Source organism: Lutzomyia longipalpis, chromosome 1 (assembly GCF_024334085.1).
Source record: "Lutzomyia longipalpis isolate SR_M1_2022 chromosome 1, ASM2433408v1".
Lineage (NCBI taxonomy): Eukaryota > Metazoa > Arthropoda > Insecta > Diptera > Psychodidae > Lutzomyia > Lutzomyia longipalpis.
This window is the reverse complement of record NC_074707.1, coordinates 28,651,901-28,673,432: the sequence shown is the minus strand read 5'-3', so window position 1 is coordinate 28,673,432 and position 21,532 is coordinate 28,651,901. Positions and strand designations below refer to the sequence as shown.

The 21,532-nt window shown below is 36.9% G+C and overlaps 3 protein-coding genes across 5 annotated transcripts in view; all 3 read left to right on the top strand.

Moving 5' to 3' along the window:
- LOC129797635 (cytochrome P450 6A1-like) overlaps positions 1 to 21,532 on the top strand; it is a 690,618-nt gene that overhangs the window by 548,118 nt on the left and 120,968 nt on the right. The window lies entirely within an intron of this gene.
- Positions 1 to 21,532, top strand: part of LOC129797630 (cytochrome P450 6a9-like) — a 667,408-nt gene that overhangs the window by 524,908 nt on the left and 120,968 nt on the right. The window lies entirely within an intron of this gene.
- LOC129797612 (pyruvate dehydrogenase E1 component subunit alpha type II, mitochondrial-like) lies at positions 14,927 to 18,266 on the top strand. The gene is made up of 3 exons (XM_055840372.1): positions 14,927 to 15,104; positions 15,389 to 16,010; positions 17,084 to 18,266. Exons 1-3 carry the CDS (start codon positions 15,051 to 15,053, stop codon positions 17,602 to 17,604), a joined length of 1,197 nt encoding a protein of 398 aa, XP_055696347.1. The 5' UTR covers positions 14,927 to 15,050; the 3' UTR covers positions 17,605 to 18,266.

The following is a 21,532-nucleotide window of genomic DNA, read 5'->3' as shown; positions in this document are numbered from 1 at the left end:
AAATGCATCAAAGGGCTAAATAATCTTTGCGAAAAGTCTGAAGATAAAAAGAAATATTGGTTCCAAAAGAAGAATTTTTCTTTGTTCAAATTGTACTATTCAAATCAAGATATAAAAGTAAGTAAATAATTTTCCATATTTTCTTTCTTCATACGATATTTACCTGACTATGTGGAAAATATAAAACTGGATCCCGAAGATTTTTCATATTACAGAACATGCAAAAAGAAATTTTCCTCTCATGGTGAAATTCGAGGTGGAAAGGAGTCGAAAAGGATTTTCTCATTAATGTGTAACCCTTTTTTTTGCCAAAAAGACGCGCCAAATTCAATTTCGTCTCTTTTGTCTTCCCATTTCGACAGTTTTTTTGCTCTTTGTTATCATTTAATTTGATTTTTGTTGGTGGTGATGGTAAATGGTTTAAGAAGCGAGTAAATTGTGCATGAAAATGCCTCCAATGTGCCAACATCTTTGTAAATGCGACAAAAGTATATGTTCCCATTATCTTTTGGTTAAAAGGAGAGGAAAGGACTTTGCGAAGAGGAGAAACTTTTGCAAATTTGAATGCCAAAATCACCAAGAAAAGCTTTAAATTTTTCTTCAAAAACTTTTCTTCTGTCCAATATGGTAAATTCAGCGTGCTTTTACAAGATTCTAATGGGAATTATTTTACCATGTGCTTGTAAAATAAAATGATAGCGAGCTATAATAATGTAACCTTCTTGTGAAATTTATTTCATATTGTACAACTTGAGAATCTGAAAAGCAATATCCTAATGGTAAGGAGCATTTTCCTCGTACGACGCATGGAATTCTTGAACTTGATTTAGAGGAAATGTGATTTTCCAGCGCAAAACAACTCAAATGGAAATTCAATATGGGAATGACACTTTTGTGGACATAATATGATAATAAAAGTACGAATGGCTATATTGCAATTTATTCAATACACATTCCACTTATTCTTGATTTGTTGGCAGGATTGGTAAATATTTTTCTGAGAAAATTAACTTATCCAGCATCGAGATAATCTACATTTTTTTTAATTCTATATTACATTAGCTAAATGTATAAAGTTAATGGACAAAATGAAAAGTTCCCCAAATGATGAAAACATTTTCTGCTGGGAATTAAAATCATTTTATGCTAATTAGTATTTTTCCAACTTTTCAACTTCGGTGTGAATTTGCGTGGGCGAAAATCGCTCACTTGAAAAAGAATTCAGGGTTTTTCAATGGCTTTCGTGGGGGATGAGCAGAAGCAGTCAGAAAGTTTTTCATCTTCTCTGTTAGAATTAGGCCGGTATTTCATTTGTATGAATTCTTGCGTGTTATTTATAGATTGAAAACCTAAAAAATGTACTGGTAAGCTGACCAAGCTTACGGGAGCTGTGTTTCTTTCAGTGTACCAATTTTGTGAGAGCAAACTAGAATGCGAATTAGTTTAAATACGCGCTAAGTCGGGAAAAGTTGAAAAGTCATACGCTAAGAAATGTTTGGAAGGCCATATCTCGAGAACGGATCCATAGATTTTCATAAATTTTTTTTTGTTTGAAAGGTCATAAAGTCAGCTATAACATATCGAAAAATGATAAAAATTTATGTCGCCATTTTCGAAAAATTCGAGTTCGAAATTTTCGAAAACTTTGTTTTTGACTTTAGCGCCTCTTGCGGTCATTTCTCGAAGTTGCAATGTTCTAGACATTTGTAGGGTTTCTCGAAACCTTTCATTTGCGCTTGAGTTGATCAAGATCGGACTTGTAGAACCCGAGATATGACATGCCAACTTTGGAAGGCTATATCTCGAGAACGGATCCATAGATTTTCTTCATTTTTGGCATGAAGTTAGATAATATGGTCAGCTACAACATATCAAAAAATGAAAAAAATTTATGTCGTCGTTTTCGAGATATTCATCGAAAACTCATCGAAAATTTTGTTTTTGATTTTTGGCCCCCTAGCGGTCACTTTTGAAACTTCGGATGTTCTAGAGAGTTGTAGGGTTTGTTGAGATCTTTCATTTGACCCCAGGTTGATCAAAATCGGTCAAGCCGTTTTCGAGTTATGGTCGATTTTCGATGAAAAATTGTGGCGGCCATATTGACTAAACGGCTTGACCGATTTTCGAAAATGAGGTATCGTTGGAAAGCTCTTGATGGGCCCTACAACATATCAAAATTTCAGACCTCTAGCTATAATAGGGGCTGAGATATAGCGAAAACAAAATTTTGAGGTTATTCAAAATGGCGGACGGGGGGGTGGGGGGTAAAATTTGACGTCATAATCGGACGTCTTCCAGTCGATATTTAAACTTTGCCGTTTACCGCAAGTCTCTATCTATTACCGTTCTCTTGCAATTTAGCGTTGTACTACGGCCGGACGGACGGACGGACGGACGGACGGCCGGAAAAAATCTTATTTTTGGCGCATACGTTTTTTGGAATGTAGGGACCCTAATTCGTGCTCATCCCAAGTTTGAGCCCGATCTGACGACTTTCGATTTTGCTCGGTACACAAAAGCTGTGTCTGAAAGAAACACAGCTAAATGGTATTCTCAAAATTCGAGATCTTGCAGTACATTGTTCCCTCTTATGGAAAATTGTAAAGTGAGTGGGTGGTCTAGGAAAATCCTAAGAGTAGAAAATGATGAAATTGAATGGTATTTAAGAATTTCCCAATTGATTGGGAATTTTAATGGATTCTGAGGATTTGCAAAAGCATTTTAAGGATTCACAGGATTTTCGGAGAATCTTAGGAAAAATGTGGGAAGCTTATAAGGAACCTCCATCAAAAATGTTTTAGATGAAAAGTTCATTTGAACTGTCTGATTGAAAGTTATAAAATTCATAAAATAACTTTGTAAGTAATATGAAGCAAAGTCCTCTTAAAAGGAACACGTATGTACTTTTCGTTATTAAACTATTTTGCAGTATACTTAAGTTATTAAAATCTTGAGAAAAGCGTGGTCACTTTTCAGGAAAATTCTTGAGAAACTACAATATTCCCAGATTTTATTGTTTTTGTTTTAAGGACTTGCTTCACTTTACTGTACAATGTATACACATATATTTTATACTTTGATAGCAACATAAATGAAAAAAATCTTTTAAAAAGTTGAACTTTCCAATCAAATTAATAAAATGTTGCTCCCAATTCAATGATTTGATCAATTTTCTTTAAATAGAAAACTTGCAAAATTTTTTTTCCAAACTTTTCCATTCCTTTTCTTTCTAATTCCACATGAGAGAAAAGTTAAGAAATTAATGAGACAATTAAAGCGATAAATTAATTTTACACGAAATTATTTGTTCCATTTCAAATAATTGTTTACCTTAGTTGTTGCCAACTGAAAAGTTATAATTTAAAGTTTTTCATCGAAAACTTTTACTAAACTTCCTACACAAGATGTGAGTGTAAGAAATTCTTTTGCACTTCTCATTCTTTCCTTCATTCTCTCTTCTTATAATTATGTGGGGCTGATTTTTTATATAACCCGCAGAATGCAAAAGGGGACGAATGACCGCTGTGAAGGATTCTTTCGTGATTTTCTTTTAGCTGTGTTTCTTTCAGACACAGCTTTTGTGTACCGAGCAAAATCGAAAGTCGTCAGATCGGGCTCAAACTTGGGATGAGCACGAATTAGGGTCCCCACATTCCAAAAAACGTATGCGCCAAAAATTTTTTTTTCCGGCCGTCCGGCCGTCCGCGGTGGTTCAACCATAAATTGCAAGAGAACGGTAATAGATAGAGACTTGCGGTAAACGGCAAAGTTTAAAAGTCGACTGGAAGACGTCCGATTATGACGTCAAATTTTACCCCCCACCCCTCCGTCCGCCATTTTGAATAACCTCAAAATTTTGTTTTCGCTATATCTCAGCCCCTGTAAAAGATAAAAATCTGAAATTTTTATATGTTGTAGGGACCATCAAGACCTTTCCAACGATACCTCATTTTCGAAAATCGGTCAAGCCGTTTAGCCAATATGGCCGCCACAATTTTTCATCGAAAATCGACCATAACTCGAAAACGGCTTGACCGATTTTGATCAACCCGGGGTCAAATGCACTAAAATTAGGCCTCAAATTTCTCCAATCAGAGGACCCAATTATAAAACACCTATCGCTGGTCTCCGGACTCCTTGGACGAATGGAGAGAGTGGCCAAATCCGCCAGGCTGCAATGGCCGATAGAGTCTCCGCAGGTACTCGAAGAGTACAAAGCTCGTGAAAGAAAGCAGCAATTGGATAATTGGGCAGCCAGCGAAGCTCATGGAAGAGCAGTACACGCCTTCTTGGACTCCCAAGAGGCAAATCAATGGTTGTATCGGCCAACACTGCTCAAACCATGCCGATACATCTCAGCACTAAGGGCTCGCACCAATACGCTGTCCACTAAAGTCACAACCAAGAAGTATTTCGGCCACACAGACGTGACTTGCAGAAATTGTGGAGCACTTCCGGAGACCTTGGGTCACATTATGGGTCAGTGCACCCACACCAAAGCCACGAGGATCCACCGTCACAATAAGATCCTAGACCTTGTCATCGAGGAAGTGACGAGAAAGGATCCGGGGGCAGTGCTCACTAAAGAGCCAACATTTTCCCTCCCCGAAGGCGGCTACCTTAAACCCGACCTGGTGGTAAAGAACCGGGAAGGGGTCCTCTTGGTCGACGTAACAGTCCGCCATGAGGATATGGGTGGCCTCGCCGAAGGGGTAAGGGATAAATGTGAAAAATATGAGCCCCTTGTCCCCCTAGCCCAAGAGCGCTATGGCGCAACTTCTGGGCGTGTAGTGCCTATAGTAGTAGGTACTCGGGGGGCCATTCCGAAGGAGACTTTAGAGGGCCTAAACAGGCTCAGAATAGGCACAAAAAAATTTGCCACTAAAGTCTCCATGACCGCCATCCGTAGGTCCATAGAGATTTACCACCAGTTTATGGACTACGATGGTCGGTCGGGGCCAGGGGATCCATAATCCCAAATGCCCTCCTCCGTAGCCACACCTCCCCTCATATCGTTTGTCAACTGTGTCTATACAATGTGCACTGTGAGTTAATGTTTAATGTTTACCCTGACTTTTTAAGGGTAATTTTATTTAACTTATTTGTGCTGTCCCTATTTAAAACTTTTATAAGATTTTAAACTTGGACCAGAGTGATAAAGAAACGATCTGTGATATCAAACTGTGATATTACTTTAATAAGGGGGAAGGGATGGAACAAAACGGCTTGGGAGGCCTCAGACAAAGCGGGCCGTCAAATGGCGAGCCAAGTTAGGTGGACAGGATCTGGCAAATCAGTGCGTGCGGAAAACAATCACACACGCATGCACAGAAATAAAACACTAGCCGATCCTAAATGATAACGGCAACCGGGCCACAAGAAACCGGCAATTCCAGCCCAGTGCCATTGCCTGGGTTGCAGAAATCTCAACAAACCCTACAACTTTCTAGAACATCCGAAGTTTCAAAAGTGACCGCTAGGGGGCCAAAAATCAAGTTTACTCAAGAGAAAATGAGACGATGTACGTGCTATTTCACCGCGGTTCTCCCACTTGGACATCATCTATTGTTTCACTCGCACAGAGACGTGTACAAAAGTGCCAATAAAAAATTTAACGAAAATGAGTTCTGCTGATCAAGATGACGTGAAATTAGAGGGTGTTAACCCTGAATACTTTGATGTGGAGTTGGAGGAATGTGATTTTCGTAGTGCTGCAGAACAATCCGAGATTGTGATGGCCCCCACAGAAGATCGATCTACAGAGCAAAATTGTGGACATGAGGCGTCGGTTAAGCCTGGGATTGTGATGGCCCCCACAGAAGATCGATCTACAGAGCAAAATTGTGGACATGAGGCGTCGGTTGAGCCTGGGATTGTGATGGCCCCCACAGAAGATCGATCTACAGAGCAAAATTGTGGACATGAGGCGTCGGTTGAGCCTGAGATTGTGATGGCCCCCACAGAAGATCGATCTACAGAGCAAAATTGTGGACATGAGGCGTCGGTTGAGCCTGGGATTGTGATGGCCCCCACAGAAGATCGATCTACAGAGCAAAATTGTGGACATGAGGCGTCGGTTGAGCCTGGGATTGTGATGGGCCCCACAGAAGATCGATCTACAGAGCAAAATTGTGGACATGAGGCGTCGGTTGAGCCTGGGATTGTGATGGCCCCCACAGAAGATCGATCTACAGAGCAAAATTGTGGACATGAAGCGTCGGTTGAGCCTGGGATTGTGATGGCCCCCACAGAAGATCGATCTACAGAGAATGGAATAATGGCTAAAATTGACGAATTTGCCAGAATGGGCCGGGCTATGTCCCATGATACTGATAAACAGCAAATGAGGTTCGTGCATCTAAATTCAGAGGGAAAACGCTTGATCAAAGAATACAAGAATGTTGGAACAGAACCCACGGGTAAGAAATTTAAACGCAAATTTATCTTTAATTTTGTTTCTTTCTTTTTTTTCTTATTTTTATCATAACTTTAGAATTTTATGTTTTTTTAGCTGTGTTTCTTTCAGACACAGCTTTTGTGTACCGAGCAGATCGGGCTCAAACTTGGGATGAGCACGAATTAGGGTCCCCACATTCCAAAAAACGTATGCGCCAAAAAAATTTTTTCCGGCCGTCCGGCCGTCCGCGGTGGTTCAACCTTAAATTGCAAGAGAACGGTAATAGATAGAGACTTGCGGTAAACGGCAAAGTTTAAAAGTCGACTGGAAGACGTCCGATTATGACGTCAAATTTTACCCCCCACCCCCCCGTCCGCCATTTTGAATAACCTCAAAATTTTGTTTTCGCTATATCTCAGCCCCTGTAATAGATAAAAATCTGAAATTTTTATATGTTGTTGGGACCATCAAGACCTTTCCAACGATACTTCATTTTCGAAAATCGGTCAAGCCGTTTAGCCAATATGGCCGCCACAATTTTTCATCGAAAATCGACCATAACTCGAAAACGGCTTGACCGATTTTGATCAACCCGGGGTCAAATGAAAGATCTCAACAAACCCTACAACTTTCTAGAACATCCGAAGTTTCAAAAGTGACCGCTAGGGGGCCAAAAATCAAAAACAAAATTTTTGATGAGTTTTCGATGAATATCTCGAAAACGGCGACATACATTTTTTTCATTTTGTGATATGTTATAGCTGACCATATTATCTAGCTCCATGCCAAAAATGAAGAAAATCTATGGATCCGTTCTCGAGATATAGCTTTCCAAAGTTGTCATGTCATATCTCGGGTTCTACAAGTCCGATCTTGATCAACTCAAGCGCAAATGAAAGGTTTCGTGAAACCCTACAAATGTCTAGAACATTGCAACTTCGAGAAATGACCGCAAGAGGCGCTAAAATCAAAAACAAAATTTTCGAAAATTTCGAACTCGAATTTTTCGAAAATGGCGATATAAATTTTTTTTATTTTTCGATATGTTATAGCTGACTTCAAGACCTTTCAAACAAAAAAAATTTATGAAAATCTATGGATCCGTTCTCGAGATATGGCCATCTAAACATTTCTTAGGGTATGAATTTTCAGCTTTTCCCGACTTTGCGCGTATTTAAATTAATTCGCGTTCTAGTTTGCTCTCACAATATTGGTACACTGAAAGAAACACAGCTCTCGTAAGCTTGGTCAGCTTACGAGTACATTTAGTTGGTATACCACAATCGTGGCATACCAAGTATTGTAATCTTCGGAAAAACCGACCACCTCAGATCGGGCTCAAACTTGGTATGAGCACGTTTTAGACTTCCCACATTACGAAAATGGTGGTGGAAAATTTTTGATCCGGCCGGCCTGCCGGCCGGCCGTCCTGCCGGCCGGTCGCCAAAACTTTGCCTTATATCTCGAGAATGGTAACAGATAGAGACTTCGGGTTTGAAGTTTTCTATAGAAATGTGGGTGTAAATTTTCATTTTTTCGCATTTTCAAAATCCAAGATGGCCGCCGTCCGCCATTTTAAACTACCGTCAACCACTTCCCTTACAGCTAGAAGTCTGAAATTTTAGTATGTTGTAGAGCTCAGAGAGATGTTTTCATCAACAATTCATACTTGACAATCGGTCAAGCGGTTTAGCAAATATGGCGGCCTTAAGCAAAAAGTGTTTTTTCGATATATCTCGAGAACGGCTTGACCGATTTCGACCATCTTGGTATCAAATGAAAGGTATTGAGAAGCCCTATAACTGTTTAGAACATTCCAAGTTTCAAAAACATCCGCAAGAGGCGCTAAAAACAAAAACAAAAATTGCCTAACTTTAAGGGGCAATATCTCCCAACATCTGTTATAGATTTTCTTTAAATTTTGATATGTTGTAGCCTGACTCAATATCTTTCACCAGCCCGAAAATGAAGAAAATCTATGTAGCCGTTTAGAAGATATGGCCATTTGAAAAATTCTTGAATTTGAAAAGTTCTAAGAGCCATATCTCTTGAACGGATTGTCCGATTTTGCTCAGTTTGGTATCAAATTAAAGGTTTTGCAAAACTCTACAACTTTCTAGAACATCAGAAACTTCTAGAACTATTCCTTTAGGACGAAAAGTGCAAAAAACTGTTTTTGTTCAACAAAAATCCGCCATTTTGTGTTCCGGAGGTGACCTTGAAATGTATCGAAATATATGTCAGATTATAGCTTATTTCAATACCTTTCCAGAACTAGTCAAGAAATTTCTGTATGTGCAATAGAACTTGAGATATAACCATTTTTGTCTTTCGAATTGATGAATTTCATAAAGAAAATCAACTTTACCTATTAATACTACTTAAAAATTAAATTACAACGCATAGACTGACCCATCCGCGTTGTGGTATACCAACTCTAATAACTGGACGCGTTATGATTGACTTTTCTTTGTGAGAATAGAGGAGAAATTATGAAAAGGAAAACTTTAAAGTGGGTGAGGAAAAACTGTCACTGCTGAAAAATCTTTTCTTATCCATGTGATTAAGTAGACGAGCTGTTGAGAAGGGAAAGCGTGCAAGGATTAAAAGACAGTCTAATTGCAAATTCATGTCAGTACACTCGTAATTTTTTTCTCTTACCAAATTGCATGCACTTTAACAACGAAGAAAAATGCAAAACAAAAAGTTTTTAAAAAACTTTTTGCATAAGAAAAGTATTATAAAGTCCCAAGATAACATCAATGTTAGAGCATGAATAGATATTTTGAGGAAAAGCAGAAGGTCAGAAGTCATATGTAAAGTTCATTCTTTGTGCCATCTGGAAAAATGAGGAAAACTTTCTTAGTTACGCAAAGTAGTTCAATGGGTTCAATGAAGACATTTCGAACTCAATATCTCTGCATTTTTTTTTCTCCATCCCACTGACCACAGATACTCGTATTTATCTCACAATACTGATAAGAATTCTCCTTGCAAAAGAAGGGGTGATTGCCCGGGGTGAGTCTGCGTGTTGAATAAATCTTCCCCAACGGTCTTTCCTGTGTATATATCAGAGGAAAGATAGTGGAGAAAAGTTGGGGTAGCTTAGTGCCTCATTGGCGCTTTTGCAGTGAAGCTCCTTTTCTTTTTCCTTTCTCCCTCTCAATAAAGTTGCGAAATATTGCGTACATTTTGCTGATAAAGTGTGGGTTTTGTGTGGTTTCACTTGACCCTCCTTTTCACAGACAAAAAGAGAAACCCCAGAAATTTATTTTAATTCCAATGGTTATGCTATTTTTAGGCTTTTATTTATGGTTCACCATAAATAATTTTTTGTATTATGTAAAATTTTGTAATTTTCATTCAGAAAATTGAGTTTCCTAAGATGAAGTAGCTCCTGAGGGGAAAGGATTTACGGATACACTCAAAACCCTTTATGGGTTTGAGAAAGCTATTGTGGTAATTGACAAGAATTATTATATATAAAATTAAGAGAAGATGACCCAAATCTGACCTTTTGCTCTCAACAATATTCTCTTCCAATATAATGAATGGAATGAATTTCGTTATTATTCGAAAATCTATTTATAAAGTAGCATATATGTAGGTAGCATATTTGTCCATTCAAAAGAAAATTAAATCTCTGTTCTTACATTAAAAACTTCGTTTTTGAAAAAGCTCCCATAGGGTTCTGTTCGAAACATCCCTTTATGGAATATTTCTTTTTCATTTTTCCCGAAGTAAATTGCTTTGTTTCACGAAGAATAAAATGAATACCTTTATTCAAAAGGATTTCCCCTTGTTCTAAAGAATAGTTATGTATACAACAAAAGCATTATGTGAGCTTTTTAAGTGCAATTCACATACCATCAATTACCGAGTGCATTGGAGTCGATGATGGCATATAAAAGTTAATTACCTGGAGGATGTCGATGGAAGTGAGAAGTTGAGTGAAAGGCTGAAAATGGGATTGTTACCATGAATGAAACAGGTGCTTTACTCATTTGTATTCAATCTTCACATGAAGGGTTGAACAATAAAAGGACCACACATCTAATGAACTTTTGCTGAATATATCAAAGGAATTTCCCATAGTCGTTGTATTTAAAATTCCTTTATATGGCCACCAGGCATGCACTGCGGCAGTTTGACCGACAATAAAGCGATATAAGGACATTACAAGTGGTTCTAAATATAGCACATTTTATGTGCTGAATGGAACAAATCAATCCTAATGTGTGCCAATTTTTGCTCAATATGTTCAATGGGTTTTATTCTTTTTTTTTCTCTCATTCCTCTTCTATTTGGGTCTGTATGTAAAGGATGTTTGACAAATACTGTGGAGATATGCAAGGAAGGTCCTACTGAATATGATTTTATTGAGTTTCCCTTTATTTCCTGCATTCTCAGATGTTCATGGAACTTTTCAGTGATAGTATGGAGCTTTTGTGGAAGCTTATTTGAAGAATTTATGGTCAAGTACTTCACTTTTTCTGCCTTTTATTTATTTTTTTTTGTACGTTTATATGAGAAAAATTCTTATTCGCATTCTGCGGGGTATTTTTCTCCGACCACGCAAAACATTTTGTGCTTTAGCATTTGAACTTTTTCCCCGTGGAGGGATTTATCCTGTCGAATTGGATAAATGGACTTGAGGTCTCATGGGATTGTAAGCATATATTGGGGGGTGTGACCGCAAAGAGGGGGAGTTAATGATTTGTTAAATTTCATTACCAGGCGGAAACAAAGTTCACGAAAAAGACTTTCCCGGAAGAACTGCTTAAGCACCTCATCCCATGTGTTTGATTCGCATTTTACCAACTCCTCTGTCAAATTTGATAAATTGCCTTAATTTGTGGAAAGGTGAAAAATGTCGCACATCCCTCCTATTTCCCTGCCAACAGAGCAACACACAAGAGGTATATATATGGTGGATGAGACGCACTTTTCGGGGCAGTTTCCACGCGGGTATTTTGGTGTGATGCCACGAGAAAAGCCACAGAGACCAAAGTCAGAGTAAATGTTGTGCTCTACTAAACGACATGTAAGAAAACTCCCACAGTAAGGGGGTGGAAGAACATCTTCTTAATTAGTTTCTCTGTATGACACAAAATTTATGTCACACAATCGTTTTCGGGGGATGGAAAATTTTCAACAATTTCCCTAATTTTCGTATGGAACAATGTTCTTGTGAAAATTCACAGAGAGAAATTTATTCAAAGAGAAATGAGACAAAAGTACATCCACCCCCAATCTTTCAATTTATTAATTTTAAAGGTGCTTCATATTTTCATTATTGGGGTTTATCTAATAACACCTGAAAAGACAACGCCGCAATATACAGTAGCTTGACCTTTTTGTCAATAAGAACTTTCAAGTGTTTCCATATCCTTTCTTTGCACGAGAGAAAAGCTCAGAGATTTCCCATTTACGTTGTAACAATTGAGTTAAATATAGCTAAACGCATTTAACATTTCCTCACATAAAGCGGTGTGAGACAGTGAGAAGACCATCCTTTGGCAACATTATTTATTTTGGTGGTGTTTAACTAACCTAATCCCTTTTCAGCTTAAATGGAAAAGGAATTCTTTTGCAATGGAAATAGAATATAATGAAAATTGCAAAGAATTTTACATCGAAAAGGATCACTTTTTCCAGGAAAAACCCAAAGAAGCTTTATTACTAAAAAGCTCTCTCTTCATCATTTTTTTCCCTCTTCCGTCTCGTTCCTGTGTGAGTGATTAAATAGAGATGGCAGTTTGAACAATTCTTAAAAAAATGAGTTCTCAGTTAAATCCTTTTTCAAAGAAATAGATGGAACTTTCTATTTAAATGATTAAAATTGAATGTTTTTAAGTAAAAACTTCTTCACACTCTATTTGAGGAAAAACGAAAGAAAATATTATTTTTAACGTCAATTTACTTTTATTAATGGCTTGGAAACAAGAATGGAAACTAACAAAGATAATCGTCTTATGTATTCAACAAGGAGGAAGAGGTGTAATATTTTAGTTTCTTTAGAAAGTCCGGCTTTGTGACAAAAAAAAATAAAATAAATTTTGGAACTGAAAGCAATAGTTGTCTGAAATTATTTTTAAAGTTTCAAAAATAAAATTGAGAAAGTTTTAATGAAATTATCTTATACGAAATTTTACGAAACAAATTGTAATTAAAAGTTTATATTGATTGTATCGGTAGGTAGATAAAATAACCCGGCTGTTCGTAACAATATACATATATATTCCTTTTACAGTTTGAAGTTTATGTGGGCAGTTTATTGGCAAACATTCAACAACATATTTTTTCGAAGCCTGTGTATTTTCTGTCCAATTTATAAGCAAAGAGCTTTTTTCTCTGTCATCCAATTAATTTTCCGAGCAACTGTTGTACCCTCCGTTGTATCAATTCTGAATATATCGATTTAAACGCGTGCTCTTTTTTTAAATTACTTTTATTCCCATTTAAATCGAAAGTTAAGAATTAATTTTACTGTTGAGAAAAATAATTTTAAAAATTCAAATTTTCTTACAAGCCGAAGAAGAGATAAAAAGCGTAAATAAAAAAAAAACATCATATCGTGCATTATTCAGGAGGTTATTGTGAATTAAATTTTTTACATTTTATGGTTTTTTTATGTTAATTTTTTTTTACATTTTAATCATATACTTCGTCTTACACCACTCTGTGGGAACCTATATAAGGGTCGATACTTTTTTACATTTTAGTCATATACTTTGTCTTACACCACTCTGCGGGAACCTATATAAGGGTTGTTACTTTTTTACATTTTAATCATATACTTCGTCTTACACCACTCTGTGGGAACCTATATAAGGGTCGATACTTTTTTACATTTTAATCATATACTTCGTCATACACCACTCTGTGGGAACCTATATAAGGGTCAATACTTTTTTACATTCTAGTCATATACTTCGTCTTACACCACTCTGTGGGAACCTATATAAGGGTCGATACTTTTTTACATTTTACTCATATACTTCGTCTTACACCACTCTGTGAGAACCTATATAAGGGTCGATACTCTTTTACATTTTACTCATATACTTCGTCTTACACCACTCTGTGAGAACCTATATAAGGGTCGATACTCTTTTACATTTTACTCATATACTTCGTCTTACACCACTCTGTAGGAACCTATATAAGGGTCGATACTTTTTTACATTTTACTCATATACTTCGTCTTACACCACTCTGTGAGAACCTATATAAGGGTCGATACTCTTTTACATTTTACTCATATACTTCGTCTTACACCACTCTGCGTGAACCTATATAAGGGTTGTTACTTTTTTACATTTTAATCATATACTTCGTCTTACACCACTCTGTGGGAACCTATATAAGGGTCGATACTTTTTTACATTTTAATCATATACTTCGTCTTACACCACTCTGTGAGAACCTATATAAGGGTCGATACTTTTTTACATTCTAGTCATATACTTCGTCTTACACCACTCTGTAGGAACCTATATAAGGGTCGATACTTTTTTACATTTTAATCATATACTTCGTCTTACACCACTCTGTGAGAACCTATATAAGGGTCGATACTTTTTTACATTTTAATCATATACTTCGTCTTACAACACTCTGTGGGAACCTATATATGGGTCGATACTTTTTTACATTTTAATCATATACTTCGTCTTACACCACTCTGTAGGAACCTATATAAGGGTCGATACTTTTTTACATTTTACTCATATACTTCGTCTTACAACACTTTGTGGGAACCTATATAAGGGTTGTTACTTTTTTACATTTTAATCATATACTTCATCTTACACCACTCTGTGGGAACCTATATAAGGGTTGTTACTTTTATACATTTTAATCATATACTTCGTCTTACACCACTCTGTGGGAACCTATATAAGGGTTGTTACTTTTTTACATTTTAATCATATACTTCGTCTTACACCACACTGTGGGAACCTATATAAGGGTCGATACATTTTTACATTTTAGTCATATACTTCGTCTTACACCACTCTGCGGGAACCTATATAAGGGTTGTTACTTTTTTACATTTTAATCATGTACTTCGTCTTATACCACCCTGTGGGAACCTATATAAGGGTTGATACTTTTTTACATTTTAATCATATACTTCGTCTTACACCACTCTGTGGGAACCTATATAAGGGTCGATACTTTTTTTACATATTAATCATATACTTCGTCTTACACCTCTTTTCTCTTAATTATAGTTTTTAGCAATTACTCTATAAATCTGTTCATTCTATTCATACCAATTCTTAATTTATGAGGTTTTTGAAAGATAAAATCAAAGTTTACTTAACTTTAATTCTTCCATCAAAATTATTTAATTAAAACTTAAGAGAAATATAAGATTTTAATTAATCTTTCTATTTCTATTAATTTTATTGAAAATTAAATCGATTAAGCCGTTTAGCGAAAATTATGTTGCATTTTACATTTAAATGTTGGCGCCAAAATGTTTCATTGACGCTTGTTTTACTACGCGTGAAACATGAATGAACGTATCTTCAATGTCAAAGTCAGACGGTGTTTGTTGCTCGTGATTTTGTGACTTTCCTCTGCAGTTTTCCCCTCGATTTTCCCTGAGAATTTGAGCTTATTGGCTGCCGATTGACCCACCATGTTTTCAAATTGTGCCAGAAATATCAATCCACGATGCCTCCTCAAGATTCTGGTGAGAAATTATTGATTTTTTCCGATGCTCACGCAGTTTGTATTTGCGTGTCAATTTTATTGCATAACCAAGTGTTTGTGGCAGAGATTTTCTTGCTAAAAATATTCTTTATCAATTCAATACAATCGCTGATATCAATCCTATTGACCTTTCCCACTTGACAATGACTTCTGCAAGGAATTCCCTGAGAAACATCGCTCGGATTCTTGTTAGAACTTTATTTTCCTTTGGGTTGTTTTGAGAGGGTTGCTAATGGGATTTTTTCTTGTCATTTTTTTTTGCAGAAATTCAATAGTCCCGCCGTGCCCAAGGCTTCTCTGTCTACGGAGGCATCATTTGAGTTTAATGAATTCAAGCTGCATAACCTGGAACAAGGGCCAAAGACAAGCACCACCGTAACGAAGGATGATGCCATTGATTACTACTCTAAAATGTACACCCTTCGTCGTCTGGAGACCCTGGCTGGGAATCTCTACAAGGAGAAGATCATTCGTGGCTTCTGCCATCTCTACTCGGGTCAGGAGGCATGTGCTGTGGGCATGCATGCAGCTATGCGCCCTGAAGATTCCATAATCACAGCCTATCGCTGCCACGGATGGACTCATGTAATGGGAGTCTCAGTTCTGGGGGTGTTGGCAGAGCTTACGGGGCGCGAAAGTGGGTGCTCGAGGGGAAAAGGTGGTTCCATGCACATGTACGCCACAAATTTCTTCGGAGGAAATGGTATTGTGGGTGCTCAGGTGCCCTTAGGCGCAGGGATTGCCTTGGCGAACAAATACCTCCGTGGAAAGGGCACCTGCTTCGCCCTCTACGGCGATGGAGCTGCCAATCAGGGGCAAGTCTTTGAGGTGTACAACATGTCGAAGCTCTGGAAGGTCCCTGTAATCTACGTCTGTGAAAATAATGGTGAGTTTTCTTTTTAATTTATAATCCTGACATGGGAACAAGAAAAAAGGACAATAGAAAAGAGGATTTGCTTTCAACAAGAGCAACATAAAAGACAAGAATAGAATAATGATGGTATAAAGAAGTGAAAGAAAATGACAAAGTAAACTTTTCTCGTGAGAGAGATGAAAAGTTTTCGATTGATTCGACCTCCGTGGATCTGATTATTTTTAAAAGGCTTGTTAAATTTCAATTTATAGGGTTATTCAAACGAGCTGTGGGTTCTGTAAAATATTTTCTTTAAGAGACAATTATTTGAATCTTAGGATTTTATAAGAAACTTATTATTGGGATTAATTCCCAATTAATTCTAGCAAACTTTACTGTATTTACAATAATCTAAAAATCATCCCAGAAACTTTTATCGGGATCCTGTTTAGTCATTAAACAGTCTTTAATTTTCAAAATCCTTAAGAAATCTCTGAGAAAAATTAATCTGTCTTTGTCGAATTGAAGAAGAGCCGGTAACCCCTAGAAATTAATAAATTGCAAAAATTTAGAAGAGCTCTGAATAACACAGAGTATAACATAATTTACAAAGTTTTATATTTCCCTTTCTCTTTTTGAGTAAAAAAAATTGCTGTTTTATCCCTAATTTGATTATATAGTTAACTACATAAATATTAGTTGAAAGAAAAATGAAAAAAAAATTAATCAATATTTGTGTGGGAGTTGGATACTGGAGGATAAAACTTTTATTTTATTGCTAAAGCGATAATTTCATCGACTCCTACACAATTGCAATTATTGCCTTGTTTATTTTATTTAATTGCATCGATTGTTATCAATTTTTCCTCGAAACTTTTCCGAGTTTTCCTCTGCAAAACTCATTAGCGACTATACATAATATATATCTCGGCCTTCTAATGATCTCCCTTTTAATGCCAACACACTTGAATAGGGATGATTCTGATTGCTATTCCGATTAATATGGAATTTGTGTGGTGGCATTGACTAGCAATTTACGCAAGTGAATTGCAGCTAAATGAATGACACGCCGCTAATCAGGGTTACTCTTCCTTTTTGGGGTGTAGGCTATGGTATGGGGACAAGTGCGGAGAGAGCTTCAGCGAATATAAATTACTACACACGCGGGGACTTTGTTCCTGGAATCTGGGTCGATGGGATGGATGTGTTGGCCGTGAGGGAAGCTGCACGCTTTGCCATTGAGCACTGTGAATCGGGCAAGGGACCCATTATCCTCGAGACAGCCACGTACCGCTACTCCGGGCACTCTATGTCAGATCCCGGTACGAGCTATCGTTCGCGCGATGAAATTCAGGAGGTACGACAAACCCGTGATCCAATCACGTCGTTCAGGGAGAAGATTCTCAATGCGGAACTCATTGATTTGGATGAGTTGAAGGGGATTGAGGCAAAAATCCGCAATACTGTGGACGAGGCGGGGAAGAAGGCCAAGGCTGATAAGGAAATCTCACTGGATGAACTCACAACGGACATCTATGCGAATCCTGAGCATTTGCAATCTGTCCGTAATGTGACACCACTAAATGCTCTCCAACACAAACGCCTAGGTCCCGCAGTTAATTTATAATGAGACAAATGGGAGAATGACTAATCTTCCCTGTCATCGGTAAGGTAATGCATTCATCTTCCTTTATGAATATACTGAATTCCCTCCCCCAATTTGCTCATTCATCTCAACACTTGGTATAGATAAAATCGATTAAATTTTCTTTTTAAACTTAAAGCACATGAATTACTTAATGGGCCCATAAAGACGTGAAATTTTCTGATAATATTTGGAAATAAAAGGATTTATTAAAAAAAATGGTTAAATGTGGTGAAATTGTGGAAATTCTCCGACTGAGTTTCATTGGACACTTCTCCCGGAGAATCAAACAATCTTCCATACTTCTCCTAGGACTAACTATTTTATTTTTCATTTTTTAAGTAAATAATGAAAATTTTCACGTTCTATGAGCAACTTCAGGCTAATTCAGAACATTTAAAACTTTTTTAATGCATTTTTATCATGCATTTCATAACAATTATAGATACTTTTTAATAAAATCACGAGAGATACATAAAAGGAAAAAAAGATGAACCCTTTTGAAGGGAAGTTTTTATTAATTTTTGCATTCACATTCTGTGTTCCTTACAAACTAAAAGTTTGTTTTCCATTTGCAATGATCCTGTATATATTGAAAAAAAAAAACAAAAATTTAGAAATAAAAAGGTGTATTAAATACCAAATTAAAGTTTTTCTTTGAGATACTTATTTTTTTTAATGTATATTCTGCATCCAGACGGAAAATTCTTCTTTTTAATTGCCTTCATTCTGTGGTGAGTAATTTACAGCGAAATGCCTTCACCTCATTAATTTCATTACCATCCTTTTCATTTACTATTTCTCCTCTTGAAATTTATGCAATTTAGTGAGACAGCTAAATAAAAAAAAAAAATGCGAGGAATTCCAGTGACAAAAAAATTTAATAAAAAAGAGAAGATAAATTTGAGCACTATACATTTCCTTTGAGCAAACTTTCGCTGGAATTTCACGCCTGATGCAATATTTTTGGGTGTCTCTCTCAATTTAACACATGTGCCACTCTTCCTGACACCCCACAGATTTTCACCCCAACAGGGAGGTCGGTCCACGTGGAAGCAAACGTAAAGTTTAGTGAGCTGAAAGACATCTTGAGGGTTGGGCATAAGAAAAAAATATACCATCTCCCTAAAAAATACCGTGATAGTCAATATTCTTTGGCATTTTATTGACTTTTATTTATCCGGAAATCGTCTGTTCTCTTGTTGCGTGAAAATTCAGTCTTTGTGATATAAATATATCGTCTTTTATTATGTATATTTCAATTTTCAAAACATCTTTTAGGCATATTTGAAAAGGAACTCTACATCAAATATAATTCAATTTCCTGGAATAAATTTAGCGAAAGAAATGGCGAAAAAATAAATATTAATTTTATATTTATTTATTGGTATGTATTGGCAACAATTAAATTGTAGATAATTAAAGGAGTTTATGCATTTTGAGATCAGTGGCGTAGGTTTTTCTATCTATATTGAGGTCAAACTTTTATTTTTTGGCTTAAGAATGCGTAAATATTTCAAAAAAGTGATTATTAAAAGTTTTTTTTTTAATCAAACTTTACTTTAATTGGACACCATCTGTTAATGTAGGTAACTTTTAATGCCTTCAAATATATTGAAGACGACCCAATCTGAAACTCAAAATTTGAATTGACAGAAATTCTTGTAAAATAATTTTTGTAAATATGTTTACTAACCTGGCGATTACATGTGAGAAACAATATGAGTTTTTGGGCACTCCGATCTTAGCAGTGACTAATGTTAAAAATGATATTAAGTCCCCACTAGTCACAACCCTGCGGACATTATTTCCAGAAGAATGTTTCTTCATGAGTTGAAAGAGTCAACTCTGGTGGCACGGCCCCGTATCGATCATGAAAATCGTGGAGTATTGGCCGTACGATTCATCACGTGGAAAGCCCGGGTCCTACATGTGAAAAAGGTTTTAAAAATTTTTGGTCCTCGACCCGAGGTGCTCTCATTGCTCTCATTCTAGGTAGAAAAACATTCCCATCATCCCCGGAGGGCATTGGTGAGCTGGTTTACTAATTCTTTGTCTCTTCTATCTCTGAGGTGAGCCTGATTGATCTCCACGCCGTGGTGCATTCTCATTTAAGGTATGTACCCGCCACACATACATTTTTGGTCCATCGAGCCGGATTTGGCTAGACATTTTTATTTCCGTAATTTTTTATTTATTGCATTTGATGTTAAGTTTAAAATGATTAAAATTTTGAAATAAACAGTGAACTTTTGGGGTTTTCAACCTCAGTTCATTCAGAAGCGTCGATATTTTGTTGAGTGAACTGAGGTTCAAAACCCCCATAGATAATAACGTCGGTGAACAACAAATTTTAAAAAGTGTGCATGCAAAATGGCTTGAAGTGTGCTGTATCATTTTGTACGACATGTTGTACATTATACAACATGCTATACCAACGCATATAGGACGTTTTCCGGTCGCAGACCCGACGAGGACATCAGTTTGTGTAGCAGCTTTTCTTTGTCGTTTTCCGCTTGGAACGGAGTAGGTTCCACAAAATTCTCAAACCAAAGCTCAGATCATCAGGAGATTGGCAGAGAAGTGTGATTTTGAACAATTTTTCCTGATGCAAGGGTAGATTCCAGATCGTTGACACAAAGAGCATTAGTAGAAAAACTCTGCAACCGTTTGATTAGCCGTTTTAGCAGTGAATATACAGTTCAACTAGAGTCATTGCTGAAGGTCATGCTGATTTTGCCGAAATGTGTGACTTTGCCCTCTAACTTGAAATGGCATTTAAAGAAAACTCAGCTCTACATAAAGTTACGGAGGAGTAGAACATTTCATTTCATTAAGCACGAAATTCTTATATTTTCTTAAAAAATTGAAATATTACTCAAAATAAGCTCTCTTAATTGCAAGGAGAATTCTTGTATTTCTCTCAGCAGTGTTATTGACTGTGAGCAATGGTAGCTAACAGTTGACTCGCCGCAAGACGTAAATGCTGATTGCGCATATGATTAAATGCTAGACTGGCGTCCGTGAAATTTATAGCATAATATGGTAACGTGCAAGGATAATTACACACAACGATACCACATGCGGTTGCTGACAGAGCATAAATATATTGCAAAAGGGTGTGTGTATCTGAAAATGCCTGGTGTGATCATCATGAATTTCCATCATCTCCCATTTCGCATCATCATAATTATCTCTGAAGATTCATTGTAAATATTCCCACCACCATTCCAAAAGGACTTAATTGGTGTTGCATATAGTTTCCGGAGGAGGTGGTACTCCTTTCATGCCAAATAAACTAATATGTGAAACATAATTATAATTATGCCAACACAGAGAGACATTATTTACATTTTAATGTGAAAATTTACTTATGTAATTGCACAACGCGACAAAAGATGCTCTGTGGGGGATGGCAAAAACATTGACTTCAACACGTCACAGAGGCGGAACACCATCCATAAATTCCACAAAATCCTCCTCTCAGTACCATCGCGAAACATCCCTCGATCCATGGGGGTTTTATGTGGTGTGTATACGACGAATCCTCACATCTCAAATTCCAACATTGGGCACACAAATAGCTGGTGGATTTATGATGTATTACTGGTGCAAAGGAACTATGTGTTGTATGTACCACTACAGCATTCCCAGTTATCCCATTTTAGCGTGGTGGGAGCTTAAAGTTCTGTGTGGCATATAGTGTGAGTAGTATAAATTGCTCACAAACTTCCCACGCACGTTGCCGAAAGAGTCTTAGCTGGGCATAAGGATCCATTTTAGGCACACACGGAAAATATTAAACAGCAATAATACGACCTCAAATCGACCATTGATCAATTTAAGCCAATTAGTGGAATGGAATGTCAAGAGGAAGCCCAATAAATCCTTTTTATTGCCAGTGGATTGC

Excerpts from the sequence above, each read along its gene's own strand:
- LOC129797612 (XM_055840372.1), top strand. The coding sequence starts at position 15,051 with ATGTTTTCAAATTGTGCCAGAAATATCAATCCACGATGCCTCCTCAAG. Across the intron at positions 15,105-15,388 it reads GATGCCTCCTCAAGATTCTG|AAATTCAATAGTCCCGCCGT; the intron begins GTGAGAAATTAT and ends TTTTTTTTGCAG. Across the intron at positions 16,011-17,083 it reads CTACGTCTGTGAAAATAATG|GCTATGGTATGGGGACAAGT; the intron begins GTGAGTTTTCTT and ends TTTGGGGTGTAG.